The sequence below is a fragment of the Peromyscus leucopus genome, chromosome X (genome assembly GCF_004664715.2).
Source record: "Peromyscus leucopus breed LL Stock chromosome X, UCI_PerLeu_2.1, whole genome shotgun sequence".
NCBI classification, from domain to species: domain Eukaryota; kingdom Metazoa; phylum Chordata; class Mammalia; order Rodentia; family Cricetidae; genus Peromyscus; species Peromyscus leucopus.
The window spans coordinates 45,941,104-45,967,822 of NC_051083.1; the positions used below are offsets into that span (position 1 = coordinate 45,941,104).

The following is a 26,719-nucleotide window of genomic DNA, read 5'->3' on the forward strand; positions in this document are numbered from 1 at the left end:
ATAAGATGACAGGAAGTTGAGACATGTTGGGGAGATCTAGTGGGAATCTAGAGAGAGAAACAAAAGAAAGATATGAATGTTTTTACTGTATACATTTTGAATGTTTCAAATAATAAATGAAATAAAGTAAATCATAATGAAAAATTAACATGCACACTATTTGTGGACACAACCATAATCCATCTCTGAAAAACATGCTGTTTCAATAAGTAGTATGTATGAATTTCAATCCTGACAGGGGGAGATCGACCTGGCCAAGTTATCTGTGTGTCACCTTAATTTTGTATATGTCTAAAGGTTCTCAAATGGCAAGATACTGGCTATTCTTACTTTCAGTTGATTATTTTAATGACTTGTTAAAGCCAACTTTTAGAATAGCAAAAATCTAAAAACTGGTTGGACAGAAAATTTAGGGATACTTTTGTGCTGTGGTATCACAATGTCAAGAATCAGGTAAGGATGATAAAGGTTTAGAAAAAAATACTTTAAAACAGTAAGGTAAGTAGTTACTTTTTATAATTTGTGGACACAATCCATAGAAAATAAACTCTTTACATAGCAATTCTAATGGAACTGTGTGTGGGGTGGACTTGGAATTAAATTTCTAGTGGATCATTATACATGGATTCAGCAGTAAGGGACAGATCACACTAGGATGAAAATGATATCTGTTGGAAAACTGAGGCTGGTTTCTAAAAATGTCTATCTCTCAGGTTGAAAACTCCATTATGAAACCTTCAACTTAAGAATTTGAACACAGTTATATAAATGAAATATGAATGAAGAAATGTCATAATATTCTAGTTAATACACAATTTAAAAGTAACACACGTATTGTAAGTGATTAAGTATTGTGTGTGCATGTATGTTATGATTCTAGATGCATTTTCTAAAGTTTCTATCTAAACAATCACTAAAACACCTGGAGAGAAAAGTCTCATGTAGAAAATGAGATACATCATCACGTCTGCATATAAGGTATACAAATCTAAGGTTTATTTTCATCATTGAGAAAATTAGGTAAGCAAGATGAAGTATGGATCGACTACTAGAAAAGATTCCAACATGGGAATATATAGTACTTGGCCTACAGCCCTGGATAAATACACATACATGTACTGCCACATTAGAAATCATGTCATGGAGATTAGACAGTGCCCTCCTCTTATAATAAGAGCACCCCATAGAACTATTCATAAGAGTTAATGGTAAATATATTGAATTTACATTAAATTTCATTGATAACTTTTCCTTTCTGATTATTCAAATCTCCCCTATCACGATATACTTTTCCTTCAATTTCATCACCAATGTTTATACTGTAAATAGTAATGGAGCCATATTTCAGATGAAAACCATTATTTAAGATAAAAAGAACAGCTAAATGTATTGAAATGCCTCTAAAAGAAAAAAAATATTTCCCATTTAATTGCAGATGGGAAAATTTAAATATCCCATTCATTGTTATTACTACCACATGCCTGAATAAATCCCAACATAAGCATTAAGCAAGTAGATAAACAAAAAAAATAATACTTCATCTGATGAATGCCAACATAAAACAAAATTAAACTGTTCTGTCAAGAGACAAGCCTGGAAATGCTGTGTTCTGTTGCTTTTCAAAGTTTAAGTTGAGGCTCTTAAAATTTCAGAAAACATGTTCACTTGGAAAAGCAGATTACAAGGTCCCAGTGTAATTTTTGTACCAGGTTTCTATATAGTATTTGAATTGTATGGAAAATACAAGACAATAAATGACTACTAAATATTTTCATATTTTAAAATGTTATACTTTTTAAAAAGTAAATCTTCAGAGAAAGTTTTCTTTGTTGTATAAAGAGATGGTAGCAAAGCTCTTAACCAGGGCTTCTAGTTCTTAATGATTTCTTCTATCCAGAGGTTTTTAAAATGTTTTATAAATTAGTGTACAGTTAAAGTCTATAAAATGATCTGTAAGTTATTGCCTTTCAACCTAACACTGACGATTAATTATAAACTGAATTTAATTATATTTAATGCATGAGTGAACCTTAAATATTCTCAGTGCCCAAAAAAACTACAATAAGAAAATACAGCAGAATTACATTTGAAAAATAGTAATTCTCAAAAAATAATTTATTGATTTAGTACAACTACACTAATCTTCACTTAGACTTTTTTTTTTTTATAATTTAGCCAAGTAAGCCTTATTTAGGTTAAAAGAGCTAAGGTGGCAGAGGAGGCTAACCCACCAAAAGATGAATGTATTTTTTTTTTTTTTTTGGTTTTTCAAGACAGGGTTTCTCTGTGTAGCTTTGAGCCTTTCCTGGAACTCACTTGGTAGCCCAGGCTGGCCTCAAATTAACAGAGATCTGCCTGCTTCTGCCTCCTGAGTGCTTGGAACAAAGGCATGTGCTACCACCGCCCGGCTAGGATAAATGTATTTTAAATATTCCATGATTTTTTTTACAAGATCCAAGGTAAATTATTATTGAATAACAGACATTTAATAGTACAGAAATTATAAAAGAATGCTTCATAAATCAATTGAACTGATTTTTTTGCAGAATAAATAATATCAATTTCTAGAAACACTTCATTGTAAGAATTAATTCTAAATGCATTTAAGATGAATTAACACTTACATTTTTGGTGAAAACAAATGTATCTAAAATAAAATCAACATGCAAATAATTACAGAATATAACCACTTTAAAAATACCTAACAGCGAAGAAAAGAATAAAGAAATAATCTATGGGGTTTGTGTGTTCAGAAATAAATCAAAGCAGAACAAAAACAGTCTAAAAGATGAAAGAGAACCAGAAATGTGTTCTCCATAAATATATTTATGCACATGTGAAAAACTTATATAAACAAACAGAAAAATGAGAAATGCACAGTATAAAATAGATAACAGAAACTTTGGAGCCAGGCCGTGGTGGCGCACGCCTTTAATCCCAGCACTCGGGAGACAGAGGCAAGAAGCAGATCTCTGTGAGTTCAAGGCCAGCCTGGGCTACAGAGCAAGATCCAGGAAAGGCACAAAGCTACACAGAGAAACTCTGTCTTGAAAAACCAAAAAAAAAAAAAAAAAAGAAACTTTGGTAAATTTTATATGAATAACATGTTAGCACTTTCACTAATAAAAGCTAAAGAATATCCATGAACATTTTTCTATTTATTATAAAATATAAAGAGAAATATTTAAAACTAATAAAAATATGGGAAAGCTGACATTTTCTAATCCTTTTCTTTCTTTCTTTCTTTTTTTTTTCCACAAGACAGGGTTTTTCTGTGTAACAGTCCTGGCTGTCCTGGATCCCACTTTATAGACCAGGCTGGCCTTGAACTCACTGAGATCCACCTGCCTCTGCCTCCTAAATGCTGGGATTAATGGCGTGTGCCACCACTGCCTGGCTTGCATTTTCTAATTCTTGGTGATAGTTAATGAATGTCTTTAATGGCAGTAATGCCATAATAATTAAGTATGAATATTGAAATTCATGATTTTTATTTTTAATTTTTCTTATTCTAAAGAATTTATTAGATGCATGTGTCAAAATGAACAAACAAATATGTTATAAATTTGCTTGTTACAATGAAAAATTGTAACTAAATATCTAATAACAAAGGAATGGTGAAACATGGCACAATCCATTACAGCTTATTGTAGCTTGAGTTTTCCTGCCTTGCCCACAGTCAGGACAAATCTTTGTCACCCACCAGTCCCACAGCCGCTCAGACTCAACCAAGTAAACACAGAGACTTATATTGCTTACAAACTGTATGGCCGTGGCAGGCTTCTTGCTAACTGTTCTTATAGCTTAAATTAATCCATTTTCATAAATGTATACCTTGCCACGTGGCTGGTGGCTTACCGGTGTCTTCACATACTGCTGGTCATGGCAGCAGCAGGCAGTGTCTCTGCCTCAGCCTTCTGCTTCCCAGTATTCTCCTCTCTCCTTGTCCCACCTACTTCCTGCCTGGCCACTGGCCAATCAGTGTTTTATTTATTGACCAATAGAGCAACAGATTTGACATACAGACCATCCCACGGCACTTCCCCTTTTCTTTTTTTAAAAAGGAAGGTTTTAACTTTTATACATCTCCAAAGCCAGCTTGGTATATTTGGGAATTTGGGCGTAGCTTCTCTTACTACTTCCTGCTGGAGGGGGGCACTGTATCTTATGGGGACACAAAGAAAATTTTAGGATCATGGAGTAGTCTGTGAGACTGTATCGTCTGAGCCAGTTGCCTTGAAACGATTCTGGATGTTGGATCATCTGGGCCATGGTGTCATCGGAGACCTTTCAGTGGTCTTGGCTGGTCAAACCTGATGTATCTTAATCTGGAACAAATCCATAGCCTCTGGCTTTCTGTAGAAACAAAAGCAGAGCCTCTTTTCCAAAGCAACATATACTTATAGCCAAATTTTGAAGTCAAGATACCTTTAAAATATACATTTTGGCATAACTCAACAGCTTTTGCAATCAAATGTTTTTCTTCAGTTACGAATATCAAAGAGAACATAATCCAGATTCTCTGTGTGGTAGCCATCTATATGTGGCTTATGTTTTATATTACCTTGAGCCTATTGCTTTAAACTGCAGCCTTCTTAGCACTGTGGCTGCTGGCTCCTCCCACTTCAGCTTCCCAACATGGCGGTGGTACGTTTTCCTGCCAGCTCTGGGAGCCATCAACTCTCAGAAATAGTGGGTCTATGCTTCTTATCAAAGCAGCGTGTAGCCCAGAAACCTCTTTTTGTTTTGTACTAGCAAAGGCTAAATCCACCATGCAGCTTAATGTGCCACTTGCAGAGGCCTCATTCCCGCCATACTGCAGGTCAAGCACACACGCCAGGAACCCGCCAGTAACTCAAACCGGCAGATGCTGCTCATTTGAGAGAGACAATTAGGAAGCTGTTTTTTAGCTCCGTTTTAGAATCTTTTCTCAGGTTTTAGGTGGAAACCCTTGCCCTCTCATTGGGCGCCATTTGTAGCTAGAGTTTTCCTGCCTTGCCCACAGTCAGGACAAATCTTTGTCACCCTCCAGTCCCACAGCCGCTCAGACCCAACCAAGTAAACACAGAGACTTATATTGCATACAAACTGTATGGCTGTGGCAAGCTTCTTGCTAACTGTTCTTATAGCTTAAATTAATCCATTTCCATAAATCTATACCTTGCCACGTGGCTGGTGGCTTACCGGTGTCTTCACATACTGCTGGTCATGGCGGCAGCAGGCAGTGTCTCTGCCTCAGCCTTCTGCTTCCCAGTATTCTCCTCTCTCCTTCTCCTACCTACTTCCTGCCTGGCCACTGGCCAATCAGTGTTTTATTTATTGACCAATCAGAGCAACAGATTTGACATACAGACCATCCCACAGCAGCTTATTACTGTTATTTTTTATTAATTAAATGTATTTATTTATTTTACATCAGGACTGCAGTTTCCCCTCCCTTCTCCCCTTCCATTCCTTCCCCCATCTCCCTGTCCCCACTCAATCCATTCCTCCTCTGTTTCTGTTCAGAAAGGTACAGACCTCCTATGGGTATCAACAAAACATGGCATATCAAGTTGAGGTAGGACTAAGTTCCTTCCCTTGTATTAAGTCTGGACAAGGCAACCCAGCATGAGGAAGAGGTTCCCAAATCCAGCCAAACCTTTAGGGACAATCCCTGCTCCAACCCTTAGGAGTTCCACAAGTAGACCAAGCTACACATCTGTCACAAGTTGAGAGCCTTGGTAGATCCCATGCAGGCTCCCAGGTTGTCATTTCAGACTCTGTGAGCTCCTATGACTACACGTTAGTTGTTTCTGTGGACTTCCTTGTGATGTCCTTGACCCTGCTAGCTCATACAATCCTTCCTCCCCCTCTTCAACAGGATCCCCTGATCTCAGCCTAATGTTTGGCTGTGGATCTCTGCATCTGTTTTCAGTTACTGGATGAAGTCTGCCTGATGACAATTCGGGGTAGTCACCAATCTCTGAGTATAGCAGAATATCAACAGGCATCATTATGTTGACTTTTTTTTTTTCTCTGATAGTATGTGGTTCTATCATCGGTGTCTGAGTCATCCAGCCTCTGGGTCCTAGCACTCTGAGTAGTGTCAAGGGTAGGCTCAATTTTTTTTTAGTATGGGTCTGAGGCTGGACTAATCATTGGTTGGCCACTCCCAGAATCACTGAACCACATCCAGAACATCTTGTAGGCAGGACAGACTGCAGGCTAAAAGTTGTATGGCTGGTTTGGTGTCCCCTTCCCTCCACTGAAAGCCTTGCCTAGTCACAGGAGATGACCTAGTTCAGGCTACATATCCACTATTGCTAGAAGTCTTAAAATGCCATCTTACCAAAAGCAATTTACAGATTCAGTTCAACCCCCATAAAAATTCCAATAGAATTATTTACAGACATTTAAAGAGCAATGGTCAACTTCATATGGAAAAATAAAAAACCACAATAGCTAAAACAATCCTGTAAATGGAGGCTTTTCTGTCCTGCCCAGTCCCACAGTCACTTTGAAAATAATCACTCAGAGGCTTAATATTAATTGCAAACTGTTTGGCCTATTGCTAAGTCTTATTACTGAGTAGGTCTTACAACATTGAATTAACCCATTTCTTTTAATCTATGTTTTGAAACTAGTCTTATGGCCTTGCCTTTGGTCTAATACATATTTGTCCTCCAGCAGCTGACTGGCATCTGCTCCCGACTCTGCCCTTCTACATATATCTCTGCTTGGATATCCCACCTGGCCCTTTCCTGCCTTGTTATAGGCCAAAACATCTTCCTTATTAACCAGTCATAAGAAAACATATTCACATCATACAGAGGGGTTATCCCACAGCACAATCCTGTAGAATAAAAAGACATTCTGGAGGAATTACCATCCTTGATTTCAAGGTCTACTAGAGAGCTATATAGTAACAAAAAGAAAGTGGTATTGTCATGAAAACAGACAGGTAGATCAATGGAATCAAACCAAAGACCCAGATGAAAATCCACACACTTAGGGACACCTGATTTTTGATAAAGAAGCCCAAAATATGCAACATAAAAAAGAAATCATCTTCAACAAACAGTGCTGATCTAACTGGATGTTGGCATATAAAAGAATTTAAATAGATCCATATCTATCACCATGTATAAAACTCATGTCCAAAGTGGATCAACGACCTCAACATAAATCCAGTTACACTGAACCTGATAGAAGAGAAAATGGGAAGTAGCCTTGAATGCACTGGCACAGGAGACAGCTTCCCAAACAGAACACCAGCAACACAGATACTAAGATCGACAATTAATAAATGGGACGTCATGAAACTGAAAAACTTCTTTCTGTAAGGCAAAGGACACTGTCAATAGGACAAAATGGAAAGTAGAATATGAGAAAAAAAAAAAACTTTTCCAATCCCACATCTGACAGACAGCTGAACTTAAGTATGTAAAGAACTCCAGGAACTATTACTCTGAGTCTTAAAAAATATTTTTCAGAGTAATTAATAACCTAAGTCAACTAAGCTTAATTTTTGTGTTTGTACATCTGAAGATTGAACTCAAGGTCCTACATGTGTAAGTGAAGTACTCTATGACTTAACTAAACCCAGCCCTACTCACAGTAGAATATTAAATAAAGAAAATTTGTAAATAATACATATAGGGCTTTGTCACAATTAACTATATAAATCCTAATTATAATGATTAAGCACATTTATTTTCTTGGCTGAGTACTTATTTTTTTGGTTTTTCAGGACACGACACATATGTGTAACAGCCCTAGCTATCCTGGAACTCAATTTGTAGACCAGGATGGCTTAAAACTCATAGAGATCTGCCTGCCTGTGTCTCCAGAATGCTGGGATTAAAGACCTGTGCCACCACTCCCAGCTGGTTAAGTACTTTTAAGAGTGTAAACATACAAGCTTCAGTGTGAAACAGTCAGTCACACAGTAAATCCCTTTATCTATGTTATGAAAATATCATATTAATTCTATATTGTGAGAATTAAAATTAATTTTGTTTGCCTCTATTTGAGTAGTATTTTAGAGTGTAGAAATGGAGGAAGATTGCTTGTAGAATAGTTTCTTGCTTTATGAGAATAAAATGTAATTTACCAAAAAAGAAAAAAAGAATTTAACCACACAATTATATCATCTGAGAGTTACTACAGGCTTTTGAAATTTTATTCTGTACTTGAGGCTTCTCATCTAAGACAGATTCTGAAAGTAAACAATGTTGTTCCATATTCTAAAACAAACTTCCAGGAGTTGAGATAATCTATTTCCCTATAAGGTTTATCAAAGTAACAGTAACAGTAATTCTACTGCAAGAAATTTCCACTTCCCTACCCCCATGTCTTGAAAGAAAGAAAAACTGATGCAGGACAGCCAGACTCAAAATTGGAGAATATTCTCATAATACTTCAGTCATTTAACTTATGTTTCACTCATATATACAAAAGGGAGGCATATGACAAAGGTATGCCAGAGAAACAAAGTTGTCTTGTGTTTTCAACCCTTTATATGGTGTCATATTAATGGGCAGCTTTCCCACACCTACCCACCACCATTTTGTTCATATCCAGAATGATGGTACCAAATACCCTCTAGTTGAAAGTGTCTTTAAATGAAACACTATAGTACACAATGGGGAAAAAATACCACATTTCAAAACCCATATTTTTTTTAAAAAAAATGGAAAGATTCTTTTAGAACAGAAAGGCAAACAAAATTGAAAAGAATGGTAAGCTCACTAATTAATCCACTCATCATGTATTTATTATTATGCACCTGTTCTATCGCAGACATTGTCAGAAAACACAATTATAGTAGCAAATAATCACACTGAAGCCTTCACTAAGGGTGTGAGAGACAGAGGGATCAACAAGTAAAACCAATGATGGAGCATACTAATTTTAGAGTCTAAATAGAAACCCCCAAACAGAGAGGAAGTATAGAAAAATTGAGGGGAGTACAGTTTTAAATAGAATTTGCATGAAAAACCTAGATGAGGTGATAGGCAGTCATATTTGAAATTGAAGAAAAAGATTTTCAAGACAGAGAAATGAGTAAGTCTTCCTAGTATATTTGAAAAACACAGCAAAGAGCCCAATGGTTATCAAGAAGGGCGAAAATAAAGTATTTGTTCAGAAACCACATAAAATCAAACCACGAGCCAAATTTGCCGTAAGAGCCGCTCAGTCTAGACTTTGGAAAATAAAAGAGAAAATGTTAAGAATTCAGATGAATGTTCATATTTCTTCATGTCTAAAGTTACAAAATACTCTTCCAGAATCCAAAAGATAATTTCTATTTCAATTGAATACTTGTACAAAAAAAATCAAGGAAAGAATTCTGTAAGAATTAAATATCTACATAGAATTTACAATAAAAAACTTTTGAGTATTTTTCTTTTAATAGTGGATAAGAAAAAAGTGAAATACATAAAAGTTTGAGGGTTAAGAAGAGGAAGGATAAGAATATTTTATAGATAAATATTACTCAATAAATAAAATTGGGAAAAACACACACACAGTTTAAAATTCCCAGCAAACATAACTGCAAAAACGAAGACTACAGCCGGGTGGTGGTGGCGCATGCCTTTAATCCCAGCACTCAGAGGGCAAAGCCAGGTGGATCTTTGTTAGTTTGAGACCAGCCTAGTCTACAGAGCGAGATCCAGGAAAGGCACAAAGCTACACAGAGAAACCCTGTCTCAAAAAAAAAAAAAAATACAAATCTGTCACCCTGATCATTTTGTTTTTTTATTATCAATTATAAATACTTTATTGAATATCTTTGTTTATATATCTTTTTATTAAGAAAGGTTTTATTCATTTTACATACCAATCACAGAAGCGAGGGATCAGTTTGTTTGTTTTTTAAACCTTGACAGGTATGCCATTTACAATAATTTTATTATTCTTTCTACAGGAGTGAAGAACAAAAGAATGTCTTGTCAGAATTTCAAAGAGATTTAAATGAATTTGTTTTGTGGTTGGAAGAAGCAGATAACATCACTAATACTCCACTTGGAAATGAACAGCAACTAAAAGAAAAACTTGAACAAGTGAAGGTAATTTTGTATACAAAAATACCCAGGGCCTATTTGTATAAAGCACATACAAATCTATTTTAATGTGTTGAATCATTGATTTGATGTCCATTATGTTATCTTTAGTACTTATCAATGTGTTTTCTCCCAGCCTTAGTTTCTCTTTACTAAATGAATGTCAATCTACATACATGCATACGTACATACATACATACATACATACATACATACATGTGTGAGCATTTAGAAACACATTTTCTTTATATATGCATAGTGTATGGTGGTTATTTTGAAAACTAACTTAAAATTCTTAAAATTAATTTTAGACTTGTTTTAGGATTATACAATTCAAATGATTTTTAGAATTGAAGAACAAAGCGTGAAATCAAAATATCTATATCTAAATGGGAACAACTTTGCAATCTGCTTTAAGCTTCATTACTGAGGACTGTGAGCCTCACTAAAGAAGCAAAACATTTCTTAGTGAAGATATTCGTTTTCAAATTAACATTATTTCAGCTACTAGCTAAAGGTTTTACATTAACCTAAAGTAGGGTTTAGCTTTAGAATATTTTATGTGAATACCAAAATCATCACACTGGTTCATTTTACATACTGGTAAAATAGACACACAGTGTATTCAAGAGAATTTTTATGATATCTGCTATTACCTCACCTGGCTCATTGATGTAACCTAATTGTACAGACAATTTAATTTTTCTGGTTTTAGTTTTAGAAAAGGAACACTTTGGGAACTATATTATTTTAATTCATAAAGGAAAGAGGAATGAAAATTAATATTTTATCAGTGTCAAATATTAGATTTTATTACAACTCTAATTTTATTTAATCTTCATATGAATTCTTGTAACAGGTTGTTATACTTGTCATTGTAGATGGTTATATAGTCAAATGGAAATAGACTTAATGATTCAGTTTATTTATTCAAGTATATTATATTTCAAATGGATCCTATTTCTTTGAATGAAAAAAATAAAAATTACATCCTATCATGGATAGAGTACAAAGTAAAACAGTTTCATTATTCAGTAAACAAATATTGGAGACACACTGAATATCAGATATTATAGTATTTATTTGACATTTCAGTACTGAAAGTTTGTGAGACATTTGTATACCATTGCACTCTTGGAAAAAAAAAAAAAAACAAGCCCAGTCCATTCTTAGAAAGCAATCTTTCCTGAATATATTGTGTAGTTGTAATCAATCATCTTATTAAATAAAAAACACAAAACCAATGCAAAGAAAAAAGCCAAGCGATCAGAGCTAAGAGCCTTACCTCTCTGCTGCAGCTAGCCTCTTCAGCCAAGAGACCTACTTCCTGTGTTTTTGTCTTTATATAGACTTTCTGTTCTGCCTTCTCATTGGTTGTAAACCCAACCACATGACTGCCTTGTCACTGCCTGTCTGTACAGACCTCCAGGTCTTCTATGGTTGGTATTGAGATTAAAGGCATGTGTCTCCAATGCTGGCTGTATTCTTGAACATACAGAGATCTACCTAGCTCTGCCTACCAAGTGCTGTGATTAAAGGCATGCACCACCACCGCCCAGCTTTTGATATGGCTCTAAGAGTTCTGACCCCCAGGCAACTTTATTTATTAACATACAAATCACATTTTAGTATAAATAAAATATCCTACAATATTGAGTGTCATAAATAGAACTATAATTGATAGTTCATTTTATGGACATATTTGGCAACATTCATTTATGAATAAATGTGCATTAATTTTTTTGTTCTCCTTGGACAACCTATATAATATTGTCCAAAAGAACTTTGTATAAAGACAGATGAAGTCTTCATTACCTGTTTCTGTAACCATTAACTATATGTACCTTTTGAAAAATGACTTATATGAACAACTGAGGAAGTTTTATACTGTGTTGCATTTTAGTAGCTACTCTATTGGATGTTGAATTTCTAAATAAAATGTAGTTATAACTATCATGGTGGTTTTTTGGACCAAGGGGAAAAGAGAATAACAATATGATGCTAAATGGAAGATTATAAATTTAAATTCCAGGGTGAGTTGAATTACTACTCTATTACTTATTAGTCTTGTGTCCTTGCAACTTATATTTAAATCTCCTGTCTCAGTTTTCTTCTATACAAAGTGACAATAATAATGCTTCAAATAGTTATTATTAGTTATACTTCATATTATTTTTATTTCCATATGTAGAGATGAACTGAGATAATATATGTAAAGAGATCAGCACAATATTTGACGCATGTATATGACAAATTGGTATCTACTCATAGGTGTAATGTTGTATGTTATGACATGCTAAAATACCTTAGTGTTTGATGGAGATATTCACATTGTTCTGTTTCTGATAAAGCATACATTTTTGGAATGACTACTTACTGCTCAACATCTCATCTAACACTTTGCATTTTAAAACACTCTCAAATGAATAAAATGATGTAGGTATATGTAGGGAAGTTTATCTAATTAGAATCAGATGTGCCCATCAGCTCTGTGCTCTGTGGAAGTATTTGCTATTTCACGTGCCAGTGGACCTTCAGTCAAGATGTTTCACTTTGATAGAGTAATCAATAAAGGTGACACAGAAGTAGTTGGAGTTGCACTGTAATTCATTTTAAATGTTGTTGTATTTGTCTGTTCCAGTTACTGGCAGAAGAGTTGCCCCTGCGCCAAGGAATTCTAAAACAATTAAATGAAACAGGAAAAGCCGTACTTTTAAGTGCTCCCATAAGACCAGAGGAGCAAGATAAACTTGAAAATAAGCTCAAGCAGACAAATCTCCAGTGGATAAAGGTAAGACATTAACCATCTTCTCTGCCACATGTGTTAAGTATTGCAAGGGTTTGTATTTACTTTGTTTCTTGAGTGTATTCTTGTAAGGAAGCAAAATTGTGGATTATTATTTTGGTTTGTAACTTGACTATCTGATTTGGCTGTATTGTTTGCTATAAAAGGAAAGCAATTTGTGATAGTGGATGACTTTGCATTAATGATCAATGTCGAAGTGTGCACCAATACTTTTTTGAAAAATTGTTCCATATGTTGAATCATTGATGAAACAATTTAATTGAAGTGAGGTGTGTAGCTGGAGTTTTTTCCAGTCCTGCCCGGGCCCACAGCCATCCAGACCCAAATAAACACACAGATGGTTATATTATTTAAACTGTTTGGCCTAATGTCTCAGGCTTCTTGCTATCTAGTTCTTATATCTCAAATTAACCCATTTCTATTAATCTGTAAGTTGCCACGTGGCTTGTGGCTTACCGGTACTTTACATCTTGCTTATCATGGCTGTGCCTGGCAGCATCTCCTGACTCACCCTTCCTGTTTCCAGAATACTCTTCTCTGCTTATCCTGCCTATACTTCCTGCCTGGCTACTGGCCAATCAGCACTTTATTTATTAATCAATCAGAGCAACATTTCACAGCATACAGATATCAACAGCAGAGGTGTTCAAGCTCAGCAAGTATATTGATGCAGAATTACTGTTTTAGACCAAGAATATAGACTTAAGTGATAATCAATGCATGGTAATATTCTCAAAAGTATATTTAATTTCCAGTTACCTTACTTGCAAGTCTTTGTCTTTCTACCCAGGACAAACATTAACATTGCTGTAAAATACAAAATGTTTATCAATTTAATACATATATGAAAAACAAATTGTACACAAAAATTTATATTGCAATCCAAATACTTTTGATCCAGTAGCATTTATTTATTCAAAGGAAATATTTCTCTACTGTATAATTGTTACAAATCTGTAATGTGTCAAATGAATATCCATGTATGAATCTGCTTCCATTTTGTTTATTTATCAACCAGGTCTGCAGTAGCTCAGTGACAACTCTTACAGTCTTTTTTGTTGTTGTTTTTTTTTAATATTGTTCATTGACATATGATTAACCTTATCATAAAATGTATCTATTTAAAATATATAGTCCAATAGTTTTGCTTTATTATTTAAAATCATTCATAAAACATTTATATCACCAAATTTGTCAGATAAGCAATTTATTATAAAATTCCTTGTAATTTATTGGAACCATTATCATAATCATCATCTGTTCCTAAAAATTTCCATCACCTCACATCATATCCCCCTTTCTTCTTTAGAAAGAGATTGACTATGATCATTAATAATTCATAACCAACCCCCTTAAATGAAAACAAACATTCATAAAATAATATTTTGAGAATTTGGGCATAGTTTTCTAGACTGCTTCCTGTTGATTGGGGATGCTGGTAGTCTTATGCAGACCTGAGAAAATTTGAGTAAATGACCAAGTCCTGGGAATATCAGTTATAACTTTTATTGATATATATATATCACCTGTCAAGGTTCAGGAGGACTCTATTTATCAACCCTGATCCATATTAACCTGGAACAAATCCACAGCTTCTTGTTTCCTGTAGAAACAAAAGCAAAACCTCTTCTCCAAAGCACTTTTCATTTCCAGTTGAAAAATACAATTTTGACTTTTTTTTAAGGTTAAGACATTCTTAAATTATCTAGGTTGGTATATTTCATCAGTCCCTCATTCATTTCCATGTCTAACAATGAAAGCAACACATATTCATAGCATATAGAGAGACCATCTCACAGCAGGGTTTGAGTTTAGTTTTGCTTGTCAAGAAGTACTAATCCTTAGTACTTTCCATTAGTAACAAATGGAAAGCCATTGTTCATCTTCTACAATTAAACTAAACTGGGAATAAATTTCCACTTATTATCTCCATCTCCTCTATTTTAACCTACTTCTTGACTCTATTCATCATGGTATCTTCCCTTTTAGCTTCTGCCAGGGTGCTTTCTCCCTTTACCTAAGACAGCTTCTGCCATATGTCATATATCCCTTAAATGTTTTCTCCAGATTTGCTTTTAACCTTCAAAAATGTTTCGAGACATTTTCAATTTTTATAAGCTTTCTACTGTGTTATTTACCATAAATAATACATGTTAACTTTCTTTCTATCCACACTATATAGGAAATTTCAATCCTTGAAACTGGGAACAAATCTGTTCCAAGAAGATACTGAAGAACTATAATTTTCATGTAGTACAAAAATGGCTTCTTTCAAAATGGCACAATTGCCTTTTATAAACTGGGTGTTAGTCATCACCACCTATCGAAAATGAGAGGTATAAAGAAGTTATACTGAACAGAACACTGTTATTTGAAAAAATAATTGAATCTTCAAATTCTGTCAGGTTATTTATTGTATTCTAAAATTAATGATGTGGAAGTTCTTGTAACAGATCATTTTTATGACTGATAAAATATGTAGGAGCTAAAATAAGTACTGCTTTGTGATATTACAATTAAAATTCATATTTAGAACTCTATAATTCAAGAAAGTAGATATTTGAAAATAATCATTTGAGACATCATATTTCCTCTGTTATGTGAATGATAAAAGTAAAATATTTTTCAGGAGAGTATCCTCTTAATGAAAAATGGAAAAGTTCTTTGTTTGATTATGTCAAAATATCCATATTAAAACATAGATAATTGTATCTAACATGATATATTGGTGATTTAAATTTTTAGTCTTATCATGATACAAAGAAAACCACTACTATAGGACAAGTCCAAGGAGGAGAAATATTTCAAAATGTTATAAAATATCTAAGTACATATTTACATAACAAAGGGAAGAGAAAAAATTATAATGATAGAAAATGTTAGATACAAAAATATTACAGCTTTTTGGATTGTAAAACATAAGGTTGTATCACTTCCCCAACAAAATAAAAACATGAATTTGTGTTAGAAAATGAAAACTAAAGCAATGACAAAATTTGGCATAGAGTTATACTGTTACAAAACAATAACATATTTGCCTCTACCAGAATTCAGTTTTTCAATGCTATGCCTTTGAATAAAATTATAAATTTAAAGTGGTAATTCCATGAGGTTTCATTCTGCATGTGTTGCCAATCTACCAATTATTTGCACACCTTTATATTTCAATACTGAATAAAGAAAGCAGTAATGAGAAGCAGGACAAATGTTTCTAGATTTGTACATGAGTATTTCCTGATAAGCCCATGAAATGTGAAAACATACATGGAAAATTAATTTCATACACATAATTTATTAAATATTGTAGTTTAATCTAATGTGTAAAAAAATGTTGAGAACACTTGTGTTATCTTTCCCTGGGTGAAATCACCTGATACAAAACCTATTTTACAACAATCTATTGACTATATCATGTACTGTTGAGTATTATACTGCAAGTGAAAACCAAAATGGTTGTGTGAGTACTATTTTACAAGATTATAGTAAAAAGAAAAATTACAAGTTGAACTGCTGTAAATTGAAAACCATTTGCTGTTGCTGTGACAAATTGGTAGATGCTACAATAAATTCATTGTAAAAATTTGTTAGCTTATTTTGCTCTGGGTAATTTATCTTTAATGGAGTATAGGCAAGCATTGTTTTAAGGCAAATATCACCATTAGTTTAAATTATGGACTGTCAAATAAGCATCATCTGGGGGTTACACTAGCTTTTGTCTAAGATACAACTTTACATTTGTTTTCTTTAACAATAATATACTATTATTTTACACCACATTATGATCCTATATTATGTTTAAATCACATTTTTTCTTACTTTACTTTAAATGAAAAGGTGAAATTAAAGAACTTTGTAGGTTCCAGATCAATCAGTTGAAAGAAGCTTTGTGAAGCTAAGTTACACATCTTCCAGATTCCTGATGCCAGTTTCTGGAAAGACACTATGACTTTTAAGACCAATATTGTCTTAGTTACTGTTTTCATTACAGTGAGTAGGCACCATGACCATAGTAACGTTGATAAAGGAAACATTTAATTTAGGTTGCTCGCTTACACTTTCAGAGGTTCAGTTCATTATCATCACAAAGAGGAGCATGGCAGTATGCAGGCAGATGTCCTTCTGGAGCTGCATCTTGGCTTGCAGGCAACAGGAAGTAGACTAACAGTCACACTGAGGGAAGCTTTAGCAAAAGAGACCTCAAAGCCCACCCCCACAGTGACACACTTCCTCCAATAAGGCCATACCTCCCAATAGTAACGCTCCCCTTTGGGGCCATTTTCTTTCAAACCACTACAAATAGAGTTCTTTATTGTGAGATAACTGATCCCAAAATAAATACCACTTTTTAGGCATTTGGTAAAACTCCATTGGCTTTCTTGTATATATAATATACTAGAAACAAAGGAAATACAAGTATTCTCATTTAAACAAACTATTATTTTAATGTTAAGGGAAAGGATCTAATTTCTTTGAAATAAGTCAGAAAATGCTTCTTTGTTGAAAACTGGATTCTGTGTTTCATAATAGTGTGTCTCTACTGTAAAACAGCTACTATTGTATAATATAGGAAAACATACATATAGTTTTATATCTACTAGTTTTTATTTAGGCAAATTTATACACATTGTATTTTCCTATTAGTCATAATAAATATGATTGCATGTCATAAAACTAAATTTTGTTTCATATTTTTATTTATATTTACTTATATTACTGTTTTAATTCTTTACTGTCATGATAGTATAAAGTAATACACTAAGACTGAAACATTTGACAGATACAATTAATAAATTGCCCTACAAAGTGAATTTCATAAAGTATATCTTCCTAGAAAAATCTGATTTACTTTACCCAGAAAAAAAGGTTTAAAATCATATATCTTCAAGCTTAGAATAAAAGTACTTTTATAATAGTGCCGAAATTACTTTCCAATGAAATCACAAAATAAAAACCATGAAAGTAAATGCATAGTTAAATTCTTAAACCAGAACATTTTCTAAAGTACACTACTAACTGTATCTAAATTACCAGAAATTGGGTTCATTTTATATTGACCTCTAATCATATTATTGTTAAATATCTATGCAAGGAGTAAACATTTTAATGACATTCTTTAGTTCATGTCAATGAAAGAATTGAATAAATTGTTGGTCTTTTTTTCAGGTACATTTTCCATGTAACGTCAGTCATTAGTAGTCATTACTACAAATGTAGAAAGTAAAATATAGAAAATTGTATAAAATAAAACCTTAGCTGTTCCACTCCTTGCTAAAATATGGATCATGCTCCAATCAATTTTCTATCACAATATGGTGATTTTTAGATACTGTTAGTAGTGATCATTCACTCTATACCCTGCTATAATTTTTTTTTTTTTAACTAAAGAAGAAAAATTTTTCACTAGAGTTGTTACCATGCTTACTGGTATTTATGGTGCCCATAAAAGACTTTATAATATATAGTAGAAATGATGATAAATAGCTCACTGAGATAGAGGTAACAGCAGAGATCAGGTTATTCCAAAGGATATTTGATGTGATCATAATATTCCTTGATAAAGCATATGTAGCTGAATTTCTAAGTGGTCTTATTAAATAAAAAACACAGAGCCAGAAATTTGGGTTAAAGCCTTAGAGAGATCAGGGAAATACAGAAAGCCATCAGCTAACCTCACCTCACCAACTCCACAGATTCCAAAGAGAAGGACTTCCTATCTACCCAGGCTTATATGCCTTGTTTTTCTGCCCTCTCAATAGCTTTTAGCCCAGCTATCTCACTTCCTCTTCCTACACAGCTCTGTCACTGTCTGTCTTACAGACCTCCAGGTCTCTATGGTTGGTATTGGGATTAAAGGTGTGTATCACCATGCTTGGCTCTGTTCCCTAGTGTGGCCTTGAACACATAGAGATCCTGCCTGCTAAGTTGTAGACTAAATTCTAAATGGTCTTATTAAGTAAGAAACACAGTGCCAAATACAGATTTAAAAGTCCAAAAGAAAAAAAAAAGCAGTAGCTAAGAGCCAAGACCACCTTATCTTACCACTCGCTGCCATCCTTCCCCTGAGAGAGAGACCTTCTTCCTGTGTCTCTTGTGTTTTATTGCTTTCCTGTTCTGCCTTCCCATTGGCTCTAAGCCCAGCCACATGACTTCCTTGTCACTGCCTGTCTATACAGACCTCCTGGTCTCTATGGTTGGAGCTGGGATTAAAGACTCAAGGGTCACCACGCTTGTCTGTGTCCTTGACCACACAGACTCTCCTGCCATGTACCACCACCTGACTATAGCTGGAGTTTTCTCTCTCGGTCCAGCAAGCATCGCCAGTCCCTTAGCCCACTTATAAAATAAACATACAGACTCTTATATTATTTAAACTGCTTGGCCATTAGCTCAGGCCTATCATTGTCTTACTCTTATATTCAGCCCATTTTTATTAATCTATACTTTGCCACGTGGCTCGTGGCTTACTGGTACCTTACATCTTCCTTGTCCTGGAAGTGCTGCAGGCAGTCTGCTCCTTCCCTTCCTGTTCCCTTAATTCTCCTCTCTGTTAGTCCCACCTATACTTTCTGTCTGGCTACTGGCCAATCAGTGTTTTATTTATTAACATATTTGCCATACAGAACATCCCACAGCACCTGACTTCTATTCCTGGCTCACTAACAATCTCTGATCTCCAGGCAAACTTTATTTATTAACATACAAATAAAATCACATTTCACTATAATTAAAATATCACCACACTAAGGCATTAAGGGTGTGTTCTGCCTGATCTCTTAGTTTAGTTAAAATGGCTGGCCTTTTCCCCCTGATCTCTAGGCGAGCTGTATTTATTAATGCACAAATAAACTATCATCCCATTTCAGCACAAATAAAATATCACCACAAGTATATTTGTGACACAGTCCATGTAGTCCTTTATTTTATAAATCTGTGAGCTGAAATGGTAATATATCAGAAAAATGATGCTCACTTGGTTAGTGGGCATATAGTCTGATGGTTTTTTAAATCTGTCATCTGGAATATATCTTGATGTACTTAAGTTTCATGAGCTTATTTATTTATTTCTTCACTATCTAATGAGTGACTATGTATCACATGCTATTCTAAGCATATCATTATCAATTCCTACTCTTGCTTTATTTAAAGGACATGCATAATTTTATGGGGCTTGGTCTTATAAATATTCATATCTCTAATTTATAGTTATTAGATAGGTTGAAGCTAAAAGTTGGGGAATGGAGTGGTAATTTAGTGTTTATAATATAGTTGTCCTTGACTTTGAATCCTATAAAAGTGGACACTGTGATGTTTTTATTACATCTCAATTTGCCTGAACTTTCCCACTTTTGCCTGCTCTCACATTACAATTTTTAATAGTCCCTCTTTTTGATTTTGTGGTTACCCACTTTTAAATCAAAAAGATCTACAGAAAGTCATCCTCTTTATGAGAACAAACTTCAGGCTCTTAGAGATGGATTCATTACAGTTCTCAATAGCTATAATTGTAATTATTGCTAATGCTCTTAAAACCAGCAGCATTATCTACCTTCTAGACATTTCAAAGACGTTAACAAGATTAGCCTGTCTAAGAAACTTGATTGTCATTATTGCAAAATTAGTCACTCTGTTAACAAGGTAAATTTGTAAGAATATATCCCTTTATAATCCACAATCTATTGAGATTTTGGACATTAAAATATGGATTGGATAATTTATGAAGAAAAAGTGAGTAATGTTGATGAAAAAGTAATTTTCTGTGGTCATTAATGATTAATGATACATTATGTGTTCTGTTGATTATCAGGTGTGTGGTCTTATACCTTTCTTAGGCATACCTCATTTATTTCACTTCTCAATTCAAATAATGATAGATCTAGTCTTGCCAGCTTATAGGGGAAATGCAATGAGTAACATAGTACCTGCTGCAATTTCATTACATAAAACAGTTAATTATAAGTGGTGTAAAATGCTAAAATTTAAAGACAAAATACATCATTCTGTATGAAACAACTTAATCAAATAGTAATAACTATGGCTATTGAAGAGAAACCTGAGTTAGGAATGAAAGGGCTGTTGTGAGGAGCATTCAAGGAACTAAAACAAAAAATTGGCCCTAATAGAAAGCACAAAGACTTTTCAGCCAGTGACTCCCCATTCCAATGGTATTGACTTAAAAAAAATCTTACCAAGTAGCATTTTATGTGAAAAGAGCTGGACAATACTGAGTTTTTCTCTTCACATTTTTAATAAGCCCAAGCAGACACTATTGTATACATACACCAACATTTTCACTTTTTAACTGTGAACCTACCTCATTTGACTTTTTAACCTTGAATATATGTGCATATGATTCACTGGACTGGCTCTAACTCAGGAATCCAGACCTCATACTCCTTCTCTTCTCTTCAGTCTTGATGTTGACAGAGTGATTTGAAGAAAGTTATACTGCTGTCAGATACTGTTTATTGGGAATTTCCACTAATATGCTTTGTTCAAGACAATGCTATTTTTGAATTAGATAGATGAAAACTTAGTATGTATTATACAATACTAATATTTGTGCTATGATTCATTTACATATGAAAATTTTCCCTTCATCACTATGTACATACTGAAAATGTATATCCAACATGGAAACATATTCTTTAAGTTTGCTATGGCTCACACTTTATTTAAAATGTAACATTTTCTAGTAAAAATAGTTTTTATTATTCTTGGCAAACTCTCTTTCCCATTCACAATAGATTTAAATGAGAAAAAGAGTATTATAATGATGAAAAGAAAATGAGGAGAAAAATTTCATGATTTTTGACCTTCAGTATAACATTGTTAAAGTCCTTTATTAGCACAAATGTGTTTGCCCTATGGCAGTGAATTTGAGACAGTAGAAAAAAATCATACAATAGAAAAGGATTTTGCCAATACACAATGATTTTTCCCCTTTGTTTCTGCAGGACTTTTTCTTACTAGATTATATGACATCAAGTCTAAAACTAGAAGGGCTTTCTTTCTTCTTAATAATTTAATAATCTTGAATTCAATGGAGGCTTTTATATACTGACTACTTAAACTGAACCGTAATAAGGAAAGAAGATTAAAGGCCATATTTAAGGATACAGATTGTAAATTCTAACCTAGTTTCATTTATTATATCACCTGAAAAGCTAATATGTAATGTGAAAATAAAATAACAGGGCTATTTTTATGAAAGGTCAGAATCATACCCAAAATGAACATTTTACTGAATTCTTTATACTTATACATCAAGATATGTTAGTTTATTTATGTATCAAAAAGAATTTAATACTAAATCTTGACTACTATATGCATGTTAGCTGACCCCTAGTACTTCAAACTGGAGAAAAGGAACACTGACCAGAGGATGTATTCTGTTTTGGTCATGGACCACCTGCCAGGGCTTATAACAGATCTGTAATGGATTTCTTACCTTTTATTGTGTAGTAAATGGATTGATAGATTGTGCCTGTGGCCAATGAACCATGAAACCCCTGGTTTGGAGAAAAGAGTTTATCACACTTTGATGTTATTTCTATCTTGTGTCAGTGGAGAAGGATGAGCTAGATTATCTGCAAGTAAGTTGGATGCCAAAACTAGCATTGCCCTCATTTATCCCCCTTATGTAGTTCAGGGCGTGGCTGCTGTGTGGCTTATGAAGAGGTGATCAGAGCCTGATGGGGAAATTTTGGTTTTCTGCCTTTGAATCTGCTTGCTGATGTTAGAACTAATTATCAGACTTCGGAGAGATTCTTTCATTGTTTGTTGCTAGAGAAAATCAATCTCTTTTGCTGTACAAGTTGAAGTATTTGAGTGGAATGATACCATTCTGATTTGTGAACATTTTCAGTTATCACTGGAAAGAGTTTAGTTCTTCTTTGGCATGCTCGATCAAGTGTGGAGGAAAAGGGTAGACCAGAAAATGGGCTAGAAACCAAAGTACAAGGTTACTTCAAGAAACCTCATTTGTTTTGATAGTAGTGATATGTAGGGAACATACTGATGATTGTATATTCCATACAAACTAAAAATAAATTTCTTTTAAAGTTGACATACTATGCTTCTGATGTGAGGGATATCAGTGTAGACAAATTTTAAAACACTCTTATTAAATAAGAAACACAGAGCCAAATATAGGGGTGAAAGCCATAGAGATCATGGAAATAATGAGAGTCACAAGCTAACCTTAGCTCACCATACCACCATAGCTTCCCAAGAGAGCTTCTTCCTGTCTAACCTGCGTCTTAATTGCCTTGTTGTTCTGCCTTCTCATTTGCTCTTAGCCCAGGTACCTCACTTCCATGCCACTGCCTGTCTACACAGATCTCCAGGTCTCTATAGTTGGAACTGGGAATAAAGGTGTGTGTCACCACGCTTGGTTGTTCCCTACTATGTCCTTGAACACACAGAGACTCTGCTTGCCATGTGATAGGATTAAGGGCATTTGCTGCCACTGCCTGACTTTTGTTTATGGCTGGCTATATCCTTTGATCTTTAGGCAAACTTTATTTATTAACATACAAATAAAATATCACCACATTTCAGCACTAATAGAGTATCACAACATATCAACATTTTGAATAAGATAACAATGTTTGGGATTATTTGGATTTGATAAAAGAGTGAAATTTCTACAACTCAATTGAACAGTTTAAATTACTATTATAGAGATTATTTTGCTATTTCTATCTTTACAGATCCTATTCCAATATAGTAATTAATTTTAAATCACTTCCTTATTCTGTTTTTATTAGTACCGAGTCTCTTCCTCCTAAAATTTTTGAGATTCTGATAAAGGGAGAAAGGAAAAAGATTTTCTGGTGTTAGATATATTTCTATTTATTGGAAACTAAAAATAGACATTCATATAAAAGAGGAAATAATAGAAAAACACTTTATGATTAAAATATTACTCTGTGAATGAAAGAAAACTATTTTAAATACTAAAATAACAAGGGAAGATACTGTCACTAACATCTCCTATCATTTGTACTGAAACTAAAATTTAACACAATTAAATAATAATCCATAGTTTTTGTGAAAAAGCATAGTTTCTTCTTTTCATTCTGGAAGATTATGCCTTACATGAGCCTATTTTCATAGAAGTGTCTAATATATTTGAGGCATATTTTGATGCCTACACATTCTCTTCCCTTTTACATTATATACCCTTCACATCAGTATTTGTATTAGTAACTTTTCTGTTGCTTTGATAAATCACTGTGTGCACAGCAACTTACAGAAGGAATGTATTTTGGCTCACAGTTCTAGGGATTTCAAGTTTATAATGGCAGGGATAGTATGTCCATAGGCAGCAGGCATGGCAACAGGCACAGCAACACAAGCAAGAAGCTGAGAGGACACATCTCAACAACAAGAATTGTGGAGAAAGGGAACTGGAAATGGTATCAGGCTTTTAATCTCAAATCCTACCTGTAGCTACTGACTTCCTCCTTGAGGGCTATACATAAACAAACCCAATAGCACCACTAAGTATTCCAATGGCTGAGACTACTGGAGACAATTTTACTCTTGGTTCCCCTCAATGGTTTCACTTTACCTTCATGTCACATATACTATCTATACCTATTTCTATATCTATAAATCTATATCTATCCATATCTATATATCTATATCTATCTGTATCTATATCTATCTACTGTATCTATGTAAAATCTAGGCTAAATGAAAATATATACTATGAGATTTATCTTCTTAAAACTGACTTAATTTAGTTAATGAGTATGTTACTTCCATCTATTTTCCTGCAAATGATGAAATTCCATTCTTGTTATAGCTGAAAAAATATATAATTTATATATAATATATATGTGTGAGAGAGACAAAGACATGGAGAGAGACATAGGCAGAAAGAGAGCGAGAAAATCAGAAAGTTTATGTTTTCTTTATCCATTTCAATGCTTTTGGATACCTAAGTTTGTTCTATAATTTAGCTATTGTAAATTGTGCTGTGACAAACACTAATATACAAGGATCTCCATTACATGATGACTTGGAGTCTTTTGGGTAAACACCAAGAAGTGGCTTCCCTGTTTTATATTATAGATTTTTTTTAGTTATTTTAGGAACCTCCATGTTGATTCCCATAGTTGTTGAAACAATTTACACTTCAACTGCTCTGTTTGCAAAGGATCATCTTTTTTTAAAAAAAACAAAGTCATTAGTTTCCAATTTCTCACTTAGTTTGAGATGTGGTTTCAAGTATTTTACTGGCTTCTATAATGAGTACTCCCATTTGACTTCCTTTCTCCATTCTACATTGCATGTTAATATTGAAAAGATCACAAAAGTTTCCGTTACTAATTCACTTCAGTCCCTCTTTCTCCACTTACTAACTCTAGACAACTTATTCCAATCTCTTTTGTGTCCCTGTGTCCTCATTTGCATAACAGCAGCACATAAGTCTTCTTTGTACATTTCCAGGGTGTAATGGGGAACTAAAGATACAGCATTCGCTGCAATACTTTATTAAATATTATAAAGGCGCTAAATTGTAACTATCATTACAAGACAGGCATCATAAAATTTCAACACCAGTAATAAGAAAGAGAGGGCATGTAATCACATATAAATAGAATTTCTCAAGCTCACTACTCCCAAAAAGCACATCATGCCCTGTTAAGATCTGTTCTTGATGCAGTGGGGCTTGTGGGGCATTTGAGACTTCTGCCATCCTAGCTTATTTCCAGATGTGAAATGATGAGACTCGGTGCACATTTTTTTGAGACAAGGTCTTATTAGAAATCCTGGCTGGCCTAGAACTTGCTATGTAGAGCATGCAGGCTGCCATCTCAGAGACCTACCCATGTCTGCCTCCAGAGTTCTTGGATTAAAGGTATGCACTTCCACCTTTGGTGGCTTTGGTTTGTATTTTAAACAGTAATGTAGACAGGAGTTGTCAATAGTGTATATAGGAGTAGAGCAACACTTCTATTCCAGAAGAGCTTAAAGAAGGTCCATTTTCAAATAACGGAATGGCATTTAATGTCTCCTACTATGAATGAAGCACATCCACACAACCACCAAAAGACACATATTCAACTTTGACAGATGTCATGAGCACACTATACTTATTATCTTTGAAACAAAAGGCCTGTTGGGAGTTCATATCCCGTGTAGGCATTCCTCATGTACCTTATTTTCTCAGATCCATTTTATTTCCTTCTACTTCTATAGTATATTTTGCAAAAGGTTGACTACTGTCCATATTGTTCCTGGAGTTTCCTTCCAAACAGATTCCTGCATTGACTTAGCCTGAGAAGTATTGAGAGGAGACTAAGTAGCAGAAAAATGTGGTTATAACAGCACAGTTTTCCCTCTTTCACTCTTTTTGGCAAATATATATTTTTTTTTTTTGTGTGTGTGTGTGTGTGTGTGTGTGTGTGTGTGTGTGTGTGTGTGTATCAAGTAGTCATAAAATACTATTATTAGGTCTTCTAATAAGAAAAAAAAAAAAAAAAAAAAAAAAAAAAAAAAAAAAAAAAAAAAAAAAAAATAATATTATTAGGTCTTCTAATAAGGATGATATAAAATTCAATTTTGTGGTTACCTCATTAGATTGGCATGAGTTTTTTATGGGTTATCTTCACAGATGATCATAAATTTGGTTTGCTCATTCAAAACCATAAATTGTATATGTAGAATTTTGAAATTTTTGGAAACTTGTCTACTATCCTCTAGTATTTGACCATCAATTCATCAGTTACAGCTACACTGTAATCACAAAAACTGTAATGTTGTTATGCATCAAATTGCTCTAAATCATTGCCTTAAAATGATAACTAATGGTTTTAAATGATCTGTGTGTCAAGAAGCTAAAGTTATTTTA

At 33.9% G+C, this 26,719-nt stretch overlaps 1 protein-coding gene across 9 annotated transcripts in view; it reads left to right on the forward strand.

The window, feature by feature from the left end:
• The window catches only part of Dmd (dystrophin), a 2,209,767-nt gene that overhangs the window by 1,408,381 nt on the left and 774,667 nt on the right, over window positions 1-26,719 (forward strand). For all 9 annotated transcript variants that reach the window (XM_028881805.2, XM_037198928.1, XM_037198927.1 and 6 more), the window contains 2 exons: window positions 9,914-10,055; window positions 12,691-12,840. In XM_028881805.2, coding sequence (XP_028737638.1) covers window positions 9,914-10,055; window positions 12,691-12,840 — 292 coding nt within the window. The remainder of the gene's footprint in view (window positions 1-9,913; window positions 10,056-12,690; window positions 12,841-26,719) is intronic.